The following is a 12,659-nucleotide window of genomic DNA, read 5'->3' as shown; positions in this document are numbered from 1 at the left end:
CCTGCTTTTTAGAATGGAATCCTCCATAGTGAAAGGATTCGGAGAAAGTGTTAGACTTGCCCATGGCGCTCTCTTGGCCATCTGCCCTAAGAGATAGGTTCGAGCAGAGGCTTCTTCCTCCACAGGTGGAGGGACCTTCCGCATTCTGAGAATTAGGGTTAGACTGAGGCTTTGCTTTCCAGCACCTGTGATGCCTGAAGTCTGCACAGGTTGTGCCATCAAGGCCATCCTTGTAGTGTCCCAAGTGTTCCAACTGACTTGCGATACTTTCTGTCTTTCTTTCTGACACGGCCTCGTTTTTTCTTTTACCCATCAGATCTCATAGCTGCACTTTGGGCACGCCCCTTGCTGGGAATTCAGGCTTTGCTTCAGTGCCCACTTAAGCAATGCTTCAGAGATCTCAATACCTTTCTGTTCAATCAGAGACATTAACCGTCTAAGGGGACAAGTATATGATGAGGCTTATAGACCCGGTTCTAAATAATTTCTAAAATAAAAAATTGAAATAAAAGACGTCTCCTACCGTCAGAGGCCACCTGCCCGGTCACGTCTTTGTGATTCCGTACCTCGATGATTGCTCCTTAAGTTGCACGTGCTTGAATGCCTGTGACAAAGGAATTTCGCTCCCAAATCTGGGGTGCCACGTGTGGGGTGTCACTTATGGACTTCCCTGACCAGCAGGGTCCCACAAGGGAAGGGGCTCCCCTTTGTGATGGGACCCGAGGAGAGGTAGGAACTGAGAACCAGGGTGGAGAATGAAAGACACGGACAAGTCAGTGATTGGATAGGCAGGCAGACCTATGATACTCCCTTTGATAGGAAAGTATGAGTAGAAAGGAACACAAGGTGAATGAGGAGATTAAGACAAGGAATGCAGGCGGAGATGGTTACAGCCTCGGGGAAGGAGAAGGTCTAGAGAGGGAGAGAGACATTGCTAGAGAAGATTGAAGATCCAAGAGAGATATTCAAGGTTGCCGCCTCTATATTTATTGCCTTCCTCTGATTAGGGAAGTATTCTCAAGCACATAGTAACCACGTTACAAAGCATGGACAATAAGGATTGGATAGTGGGGTGAGAGTAACATCTTTTTGGGCATGTAGATTATAACCTGCGCTTTCCTAGGCGAGTGCTCCGAACATGTTAATGAGTTTGTTTTAGGCAACAGGCTGCGTGGTCAGGTCAAGGTTACCTTCACAAACCTTATCGGTAAAACCTTATGCTTGGAGACACAGTCGCCATACAGTCATTTATGATTCATAGATGTGAATATGCTTGGGATGCTACACAGGAGGTAGAGATTATAATAGTGCTTCACTTTAGCTATTAAAATGAACTCTTTACCTCTTATATAAATAACTCAGAGGTAGGCAAAATGATCAGTCAGTTGTTGAAAGAAAAAAATCTAAAAATCATGTCTAAAGACCCCCTAAAATCAATTTGAGATATTTAGCTCATTAAATTCTCTAAAAGGTTGTTAACCACATTGACAGAGTCCATCATCACCTATGTTACAATATAAGAAAGCCAAAATGGAAGAAAAAGCTGTTTTTATATGGGCTTATTCAATAATATTTGTTCAGTATAGTTATAGGGGAAAGATAACAGAATATATCAGTAGTTAAAACATAGCAGATTAAACTGATTCAGAGTAATAGAATAGTATTGAATACATTAATATATGAAATTAAAACCAACTAGATTAAATTGTAAATAAAACAATTAGCAAAATACAATGAAATACAGAGATTTTTGTAAAAGAGTGAAGTCTAAAAGGGCTTAAAATTTGACCTCCAGATTCTTTAAAGTTCCTTTCTCTATCCATCCAGATTGCTTTTGTCAGATTTTTTTGGCTCTCTCCAAGTGAAGGAGAATTCCTTGCTGAACATGGTGAGGAGGAATCCCAAATTGGATGCATCTTAGAGACTGGGCAGGCCCAAATGGCAAAGGGTTGTAGGGAGATGAGTTTTCTACCTTGAATCTTAGGCAAGATAAGTGAAAGGATTAGTGCATTCATGAAAAAACATCCTACAGCTGGAAGTTGTTTGAAATACGTAATGCATTGCTCTTTCATAGAATGAGCCATGCTTGTAATTTACTTCCTGTTTGGAAGAGCAACTTCCTTCTTTCCTTCCCCCCTGAGGTAAAACGCTAGTTCCCCAGCCACAGGGAGAGGGAATTAGGAGGGTAATCATTGCTAAAGGGAAATATACCCCAGTTTTTACCAGTTGCCTGGAGATCTGCTCAATGTTTGTGAGTTCCAAAGACACATCGGCAGCTACCAGCAGCCCAGCAGGACCAGCAACAGCAGTCGGGGTTGGGGTCAGAGCAGAGGCCTATTCAGGAGTAGGAGTTGGAGTGGGAGCAGGCAGTATCAGCAGCAGCAATGCCAGAGGCAGAAGCAAGGAACTGAGGAACCTGGGCTCAAACAGAGTCCCCTGGCTAAAAATAGCCTGGAGAGCGACCGAGCAAAAAGTAGGGAAAGAAAAAGACAGAAGCTCTAAAGAGAGTTCAGAGTTATCTTGGAGTTTGTGATGTGAGATGGGGTGGGTGAAAATCCCTGGCAGGAGAAACGTGGCTCAAAAATTTTATATAGGCTATCTTTAAAAATTGAGAGTTTTTCCTCCAGCTTCTGGTTGTCATAAGTGTAAAAAGTAAAATTAAATCTCAATAATAAAAAATTATATTTTAGGAGTTTTGATTAATGATCATTAGAAATCAAGGAATAAAGGAGGATACAAAATAAAGGTCATGTGCCCAAGGCTGATAAAACACATTTAAAATCCCTGTGCTTAGCTTACCACTACCACCAAGCTTGATGTCATCATGCCAAAGAGAGAGGAGCAGGACCACCCACTCAATATTTATCCCCTGTTTACAGGAAGTATGTAATGACAGGAAGTCAGTAGGCTCCTGGGAAATGTAGTTCTTCTTTTTTTAGAGTAACAGATTTTCATTTATACAAGCTATTTGAATGCTGGGTTCTGGAGTCAGGAAGACTCATCTTAATGAGTACAAATCTGGCCTCAGACACTTTCTAGCTATATGACGCTGGGCAAGTCACTACCATATTGCCTTAGTTTCCTCATCTTTAAAATGAGCTGGAGAAGGAAATGGCAAATCATTCTAATATCTTTGACAAGAAAATCCCAAATGGGATCATGGAGAGTTGTACACAACTGAAAAATGACTAAACAACAAAGAAAATGGGATCCGTAGAGTTTGAGAATCATCTTCTTGTTTTACCACTGAAAATACCAAGGCCTAGAGAAGGAAAAATGACTTGCCTAGCATTGCACAACTAGTACGTATCTGAGACAGGATTAAGACCAAAGTTTGCCTGATTGCAAATTCAGTCCTAGATCCATTCATTGGAAATGCCATAAGAAGTCATCTAGTCTAATTCATCCTTAAGCAAGAAGCCCCTCTTCAACATCTCAAACAATTCGTTTCTATTTGAAGACCTCCAATGAGAATCTACCACTCTCTATGGTAGCCTGTTTCACCTTTTGCTAGGTCATTAGGATTTATTATATAGATTATATATTATTATGATTATATGTATTTATATATACATATATTATATTATATATTATAATATAGATGCACATATTATATATATTATTATATAGACCCATTATCTCATTGATATGAGAACTACTTCCACTAGTGTAACTTACAACTATGTCTTCTTATCTTGTCTTATTTAATTAATATCCAAGTCTTTTCATAAGTTCTTAATAAGGGATGTATATAATTGACTATGGGAATTCTAGGATTTTTAAATTTTATGGATATCAGTATAATCAGTTATCGCTTACGTTCCTTATATGTGATCATTCTACCTCTTAGACAGGCTCTTCAGATGGACAGTGAGCTGGCAGAAGGTGGAAAGCAAGATAGATTTCATTTGAAAAATTGTGATATTTTCAAGTATCTCAAGCTTCTAACTTACATAGAAGCCTGTATCTTTAAAAATGTCAATATCCAAAGGTGGGGGACATAGGAAACTCAATGAATTGAGAACTAGCTCTAGAGATGGGAGGTCCTGGATTTCAATGTGGCCTCAGATATTTCCTGGTTGTGTCACTCTGGGAAAATCACTTAAGCCCCATTGCCTGGCCCTTACTCTTCTGCCTTGGAACCAATGCACACTTCTAAGGCATAAGATAAGGGTTTTTTAAAAATGTTGATAGCTGTGGTAATATTGTATGGAGCACCATTGTCTCAGAAGAATCAAAATGGCAGATGGGGCCCAAAAGTCAGCAGAAAAAATCACATGATAGGCATTAGCAGCCTGAGGTATATTATCAATAAGGATTTGTTTTTAAGAAGTGGCATCAGAGGCAACTAGGTAGCACTGTGGATAGAGTGTCAGGTCTGGAATCAGGAGGACCTGGGTTCAAATCTGGCCTCAGACACTTCCTAGCCCTGAGAACATGGGCAAGTCACTTAACCCCAATTACCTAGTCTTTGCCATTCTTCAGTCTTAGAATTGATACTAAGACAAAAGGTAAGAGTTTTTTTTTTAAGTATCATCAAATCAAAGATACCAGGAAAATATAAACTTCTTAAAAGGCTTGGTTTTTGTTTCCTCAGTGCTTAACACTATGCCTTGCAGATAGTAAATGCTCAAAAATGTTTTTTAAAAAACCCAGTCAAACCGAATATATGATTAGAAAAGGAGAGGCTATTCACTCATCAAGCAAGATTGAGGGATAACATCCAAAATACCATATGGAATACTTCAAGTAAGGAATTGCCTCTGGTCCTGAGTAATATTTAGGAAGGATATTGATAAGGATTGCACAATCTAAGAAGTTGTAAATAAATTGCAATCTGCACTGATGATGGGAGTGTCTACATTGACGTGGTGATGGATTCACTGGCATAGTGGAAATAACATTAGATTTGGCTTCAAGGAATCTGAATTTTAAACCATGCTCTACCTGGGTTCACATCCCACTTCTGACACATGCTAGTTGCATAAGCCAGGAATTTTAACCCTGGCTTACCTTTTAGTACTGCCACTAATTTGCTGTTTGTCCCCAGAGAAGTCAAGTTATCTCTTTGGTCCTTGGTTTCCTTATCTGTAAAATGAGAGCCCTGGACCAAATGACTTCTTAAATCATCTCTAAAGTTATGATCCTAGGTCTCTAAATGAGGAAACAATTCCATTTATCATTTATTTCCCTTATGTCTTATGACCAAAAATGTACAGTTAGATAGTTCAGAGCTGAAAATGACAACAATAACAACTGAATAATACTGTTTGACTTAGAGATTCCAACTATCATAAATATGATCTTATGCTGTTACAGAAAAAGAACAAAAAATAATCAAAGCAGAGTCACTTGTAAGTGAAAAAAGCTCCAACCATGGAAATCACAGGATTCAGAGTTGAAAGTACTCTTAGTGTTTCAAAAGGCCCCCAAACAGCAGTTTACTCTACAAAATTGCCAAATGGGCACAAAGCCTCTGCTTGGTTTTCCTTTACAGTAAAGAGGAACTTATCTCCTTCTGAGATAATTAGTACCATTTTGGTATGGTTCTAATTGATGGGAAATTTTTCCTTTATAGAGACACTAAATGGTTATCTTTTCCCTTCAACTTTGACCTGCTGTTTCTAGTTCTACTCTTTGGGGCCAACCAAAAACAAAATAAGATTTTAAAAAACAACCCACTCATAACATCTCCATGAAGTTTTCTCTTCTCTAGACTAAACAACCTCCTAGTTCCTTCAACCGATCCTCATAAAGTATAGTCTCCATTCCCCTCATCTTAATGGTCTACTATTTCTGCACATTCTCTTGCTTGGTGATGGCCTTCTTTAAATATGTCATTCAGACTTGAAAACAATACTTTAAAGCAGATGTTTTTCATATTTCGTGTATCATATAGCCTTCTTTGGCAGTCTGGTGAAGCACAATATGGACCCTTCCTCAGAATCATCCAATTAAAGGAAATATTAATTTCCTCTATGAAAATGAAGATGTACTTCCCCCCTTCCCATCTAAGCTCCCTGTGAGGACCTGGGCACCCCAGGTTGAGAGCCCATGCCCTAGATTTTATCTGGTCAACAGAGCACAAAGGAATTCTCCAAATCTCCCCTGTTTAGAACACATTGCCTTTTAAAAAAAAATTAACTCTTACCTTCCATCCTAGAATCGATACTATGTATTGGTTCCAAGGCAGAAGAGTGGTATGGGCTAGGCAATGGGGCTTAAGTGACTTGCCCAGGATCACACAGCTGAGAAGTGTCTGAGGTCAGACTTAAACCCATGACCTCCTGATTCAAGCCATTGAGCCACCTACCTGTTCCCCACATTGTCTTTCAATGAAATCTAAAGCCTCTTAAGCCAATCAATTGGCACATATTAAACTTGTAATCCTCTAAAATCCCTACGTCTTTTTCACACAAAATGTTACTTAGCTTTATCACCCCCTTTCTAAACTGCGTGACTTTTTTTAAAATTTGAAGATGGCACTTTACATCTTTCTACTGCTTTTTGCCCTCCTTAGTGAAATAGTTCTATTTTATCTAAAGATTTTGATGTCCCTAACAATGTTAGCCATCTCCCATAGCTTCATGTCATCTGCAAATAGGATAAGCATAACATCTGTGCCTCCATTCCAGACATTGATGAAAATGCTCTATTCTACAGGTCCAAGGAGAGATTCCCCCCTCCAAAATGATATTGATACACGAATACCTGCTCTTTGTGTGAACATTGGAGGAAATGGCAGAATAAGTTATGGGATATAGATGTAATGAGATAGTCCAGTGCTATAAAAAATAAGATGAGACAAAAAGAAAAACACAAAATGGGGGGAAGTAATTCAGAGTAAAGCATGCAAAGAACTTCAGCTTTGTAATGAGCCCCAAATTAAAAAAAAATACAGAAATGTTAACATTTTGCAAATCTGTTCTATTTGGGGGACCTAGTATTTTACTAACTAAAGAGTCACATTAAAATGTCGAAACCAGATATTCAGAAAAAAAAAAAGCAGAGAACTTAACAGGAGGAGTGTCTGCCACATCTACTATTCAATGAGTGCTTGATGAATCAAATCAACAAAATACAGGATAGTGTCCCAAAAGTCTGTGTGCAGTCAACTCTTCTGAGATACCCTATATATATATATATATATATATATATATATATGTTATTATTATCATTCAGAGTTTACTGTGAAAAGCTTAACTCAAGATTTTGTGCTTTTAATTTAAATTCAAAATAAGTAAAGAATTATACAATTGGGGCAGCTAGGCATTTCAGTGCATAGAGAGCCAGGTTTGGAAATGAGAGGTCTTGTGTTCAAATCCGATCTCAGACACGTCCTCGCTATGTGACCCTGGTTAAGTCACTCAACCTCATTTGCCTAGCCTAGCCCTTCTTGATCTTCTGCCTTGGGACTGATACCTAGTATTGCTTATAAGACTGAAGGTAAGGGTTTAAAAAAAATCACAGAATTGATTAAAAAAAAAAGACCACAAAGAGAACCTAGTTTAACCTATCCTTGAACAAAGAACTCTCCACCATTTTTCCCTCAGCAGATATCATATTTAATAAGAAGACAATATTCACCCTCTAGGCACATTCTAGAAAAATGAATTATCACAAGAAGTAATTCTACCAGAATAATGAAATAGGACTCTGAAAGAAAAGAAATATGTAGTAAGGACCGATTTCAAATAGGTTTATGATTTTCAGGTGTGTTTCATTGTTTGTGGCATTGAAAAAGGCATATTAATTCAAAAGCCAGCTCAGAGGTATCAGAGCATATATAACAAATCAAACAATCTATGTATTGATAAATAACGGCAATTTAAAATTACTTAATTTCGGCTCAAAACAAGTATACTTGTGTAGAATTCACCTCTCAATAATACTAATTAATGTCTATGACACAAAGTTAACATAGCATTTATATTTAATAGGGATTATACTTCTCATGAAGGAAAAGAGACAGATCAGAAATGATATCAACTAGCAACTAGCCCTACTTACTGTCTCTTTCCTCCCGACTGTTGTTGCTTTGTCATTTCAATCATGTCCTTGACTCTTTATGACCCTATCTGAGGTTTTCTGTGCAAAGATACTAGAATGGTTTGCCATTTCCTTCTCCAACTCATTTTAAAGATGAGAAAACTGAGATAAAATAGAATTAAATGACTTGTCCAGTGTCACACAGATACTAAGTATCTGGTGCTGAATTTGAACTTAGGACTTCCTGACTTTAGGTCCAGTACTTTATCCAGATGCCCTCCACTACAAACCCAAGTTACCCCTTCACCAAAGAGGAAAAAAAATTGCTTCTTATAATTCCTCAAAAAGAAACAACTTAAAATTTTAAATTTATATCTCCAAAAGCTTTTAATTTGGTTGAATAATTACAAAGAAATTCAACATCTATACAGTGCCTGTCTCTGAAAAAGGAATAGGAAATCTATCTGGAAGAGGCTAACCTGTAGATTTTGTATACTCATTCAGAGGGAAGTCCTGTATCTAAGAGGACACTTTTCTATGATTCAAGGCTAATATTACTACAGTGAAACTTGGATCGGACTCTCCTTTCCTGAAAAACAAAAAACAAAAAACACCACACTGCTTAAAATGTATTCTGTCCCAGATTTTTATATTAGAAACCCCTGAGAATCTCTGTCCCAAAGTCTTCTTAATTCAGGTTCAAGTTAAGATATCAGTCATGATGTCATTGATCCTCTTTGAAAAGAAGGACAAACAACATCATTGAAAAGCTGAAGTTCAACAGAATAGCTAGTGCTCTTCCACTAAGCCAACTGCTATTTGTTAAACTAATCACTAATAAAAACCATCCAATCAATGATAATAAAAATATGAACTTGAAAACTTCATGGGAATGATAGTGTGATTTTTGATCCTTCAAAAATTTTAAAACAACATTTCCATTGATAGAGATCTATCCTTAAAGAAGGCATCTGCTGCAGTTCCACTAGTTAATTCGCCATTGATTACAACCGCTTCCACTGATTGGATTTTGCGTAAATTCTGCCTTAAAATTTTACTGTGTAAAACTAATTTTATGCCCTTCTTTAAACAATATATGAAAATGACTCTTTTAAAGATGTTTAAATATATTCATACGGCAAATATCAGATGTTTATACTAATCATTCCTTTTGGAGAAATTACAACTGGTTCACATTTCTTTGACCAAAAGTGAATCAACAAACATTTTAAACACCTGCTATGTGACAGGCACTGAGCTAAGCACTGGAGAAATCTCAGATTGATTTCTTGTCAGGGCAAAGCTATTTCAGATGCTTTCAAAATACAGAAGTAGCCAACAACCTCACAATGCAAGAGGAGAAGACATTGCATTTGGATTTTAAAAAATCATGTTTGAATTAAAGCCACCCACCATATATCTGTTTGTGCAAGAATCTCAATTTCAATTCCAATGTATGGTTTACCAAACCAGAATGGGACATCCACTCCAGTTTTCAGGTTTCTGTGGAAGTATTAAAGTATTGGTTCAAGATGCTTCTGAATCCCAGCAAAGTAGCTCCACGAGTACTGAAGAAAATAAAGAGCTGGTTGTGCAATGCTTTAAGTGTATTTTCTTCTAGAAATTTCACTTTGATAGACATTATTATGCCTTTGATCCTGTTTTCCTTTATGGGTTTGAAACAGATGCTTTAAGTGCTAAATCTTTAGCAAAGGGTTTTATATCCCATGGATCAAGATTGAGTTCCTCTAAATTGGAGTGGTATGCCTAAGTTGGTACTTCTATATGTTTTTACAGCTATTAATGTACTTTTATATTGATGTGTTCATACTTGCAATTAAAATAATAGACCCAAAAAGTGTTTCACCCTCTTTAGCCAGCAATTTCCTGTTTATCTGCACTGTAGTCAGATTCTTCTTGGAGATCTAAAGACTGCATCTTAGGTCAAGATCCCTCTGATTAATGGACCATCTGGCAGAGTTGGGAGGACAATGTCTGAGCTGCTTTCTTGATGTTTTCTTTTGTTTTCTTAAAATCATTCAGTATTTCAAACTGAGCTGCCAGTTGATGGCCCACTGTTTTTGAACCAGGACCAACTTCTTAGAGGTTAATTTGATGAGAAGGCTTATGGGTTCCTTTCTTATATGCAGATTGCAGAATTTTTATTTTTACCCTTTACCCTCATTCCACCACACATATCCTCGTGCTATCAATAATGGCCTATAATTTGGGTTTTTGACAGCCCAAGTCATACTGATAACAAACACTTCAGATTTTTTGCTAAGGCCTTGCTCTTCAGAATCCTCACATTCTTCACTATCAGTCACCAGAATCTTCGCCACTAGATTTTGGAGAGGTTCTTGGACCATGAGCATGCACTGCCTCTGATGTCCTCACAAAGCACAGATTATTTTGGGAACATGATTTGATGACAAGGAAGGAAGAGGAAGCAATTCTGGCCCTGTTCTGGTCCCTTGACCCCTGGCACACCAGAGAGAGGATCTTCTTGACTTCGTAAACTGCCTGCACAGTTTCCTATTCCTGGTACCTTTTTAAAGATAAGACCCAGGAATCGCAACTACAACATAATTGATAAGTGGTTATTTTGTTTTCACTTCCCCTTCTCCTTTGAAAAGAAAAAAATCCTTGTAACAAAGTTGTTAAGCAAAACGAATTCAAATGTTGATTGCATCCAAAAATGTATATTTTGTACATTTTGAGTTCATCTCTGTCAGGAAGTGAGTTTTTCTCTGTGTAAAAATAGAAAAAAACCTTTTCTAAATTTTCTTTTTAACAACTTGAAACTTCTTTAAGTTATTCAATCTGAACTTAACAGAACAAATCTAATCTTTCTTTTCAAGTAAAAGTCCTTGTATAAACATAAGATTTCTTTCACTTACGTATTTCAGAGCCTCCCATCCCAGAAATAGAATTTGTTGCAGTACATGGAGGTCCTTTACCACCCCTGAGTTTGTGGAAAGCAGAGGACAGAAATGGACCCATCAGGTCAGTAATTATGGCTTTTATACAGGTGCAAAAATTACCACTGTTAATCTGCTAGCACAATTGTTATATTAGGTTGAGTTAGATTTTTTGGTCTCCCAAGATTCTCTCATGTTTCTTCAGAGCTGATATGTCTATCAGATGATGTGGTGAGTATATGTATTTGGAGTAGTTGACTGGCATGGTTAGAGAATGGTACTAATAATAATGTCAGTCACCATAAGCCTAGCAGTTCTCTTTTTGGTTCCATGGCCCTGGACTTCATTCACCCTTTAAGCTTCCTGTCTTCTACCATGATAGAAATGCTTGACCAAGAATGCTTAGTCCAAAGGTCTGAATCCATAAACAACATTAAACAAACCAAAACCAAAATAATCCCCACCCATGGATAACTTTTAAAATATCCCTACTCAACAATCAGCCAAGACGACATGGTGGATGAGTAGCATGATGGCACTTACCAAGAAGAGTGCCTAAGATGTAGCTGTTTAGATTTGCAAAATGTTTTGACATCATTCTTCTCTGATTTGCTCTGAGAAAGGCTTTTAGATAATGAATTCCAGGCTCCAGAAAGGATTGTACATGATACTTGTCTAGGACAAGGCATCTGCGCATCCTCGGCAAGGTTTTGAAATTGCACTGGACCATGTTTACCATTCAGTAGTTGCTTTACGCCTTTGCTCTAAGACATGACATGACAACAAAAATAAATATTTAGGGACCATGGAGATAAGAATTTCTGACTATTAACAATACCATTAAACTGCTTCCCATGTCTCACCCTATCAAGTTTTAGACTCCTCCCCACTCCAGATTCACTTATCAGATGTAATACTTACTGCTCTATTTTTTCTACCTGAAATAACTATGGATTTAACTCTTAGTAAGACAATGGAGTCATATTTCTGCATAGTTCTTCTACTATACCATGCCCCAAACCTCCTCTCCACCTCACCCTCTTAAAGGTACTTTTCCTATTTCATTACCCCTCTCCAGGTTTTTCAACTCCCTTTTACATTTTATCTTCCCCCAGGAGATTATAAGCAACTTGAGGGCAGGAACTGTATTTCTTTTTGCTTGTATTTAGTAACTGGCACATTTTATTGTTTAGTCTTTTCAGTTATGTCTGATTTCATGACCCCATTAGACTTTTCTTGGCAAAGATACAGGAGTAATATGTCATTTCCTTCTCTAGTTCATTTTACAGATGAGGAAACTGAGGCAAACAGGAGTAAGTAACTTGCTCATGGTCACACAGCTAGTAAGTGCCTGAGCCTGGATTTGAACTCAGGTTTCCTAACTCCAGGCCCGATGCTCTATTCACTGAGCCACCTTGCTGCCTTCTGAGGTCAATACTAATTTCACAATAATGCAAAGCTCTTTTTGTTCATTAAAATATCCCTCCCTTTTCCAACTTCATATCTGTGTGAGGCCAGATTTTCTTCATCTATTTCAATCAAAACAATATATTACAACAGATTGAATACAGAAAGAGATAGGAGAATTTAGCTGTCTTTTATTAAACTAGCTGATAAAGAGTTTTGCAAAAATATATAAAACAATGCCACTCTTCTCACTAGATTTTTTTGGTAAAATATGGCCATTTTCATAAAGATGTGTTATTTATGTTACCATGAAATAGGTTTCTTGTTATTTTTAAATGAATT

At 37.5% G+C, this 12,659-nt stretch overlaps 1 protein-coding gene across 3 annotated transcripts in view; it reads left to right on the top strand.

Annotated features, from left to right (window-relative positions):
* SUSD1 (sushi domain containing 1) overlaps window positions 1-12,659 on the top strand; it is a 376,643-nt gene that overhangs the window by 269,470 nt on the left and 94,514 nt on the right. For all 3 annotated transcript variants that reach the window (XM_007498165.3, XM_007498164.3, XM_016423857.2), the window contains one exon: window positions 10,899-10,995. In XM_007498165.3, the coding sequence (XP_007498227.2) occupies window positions 10,899-10,995 (97 nt within the window). The remainder of the gene's footprint in view (window positions 1-10,898; window positions 10,996-12,659) is intronic.

This window comes from Monodelphis domestica, chromosome 7 (assembly GCF_027887165.1).
Source record: "Monodelphis domestica isolate mMonDom1 chromosome 7, mMonDom1.pri, whole genome shotgun sequence".
Taxonomy (NCBI): domain Eukaryota; kingdom Metazoa; phylum Chordata; class Mammalia; order Didelphimorphia; family Didelphidae; genus Monodelphis; species Monodelphis domestica.
The sequence above is the reverse complement of the archived record's forward strand: the minus strand, read 5'-3'. Positions and strand labels throughout refer to the sequence as shown.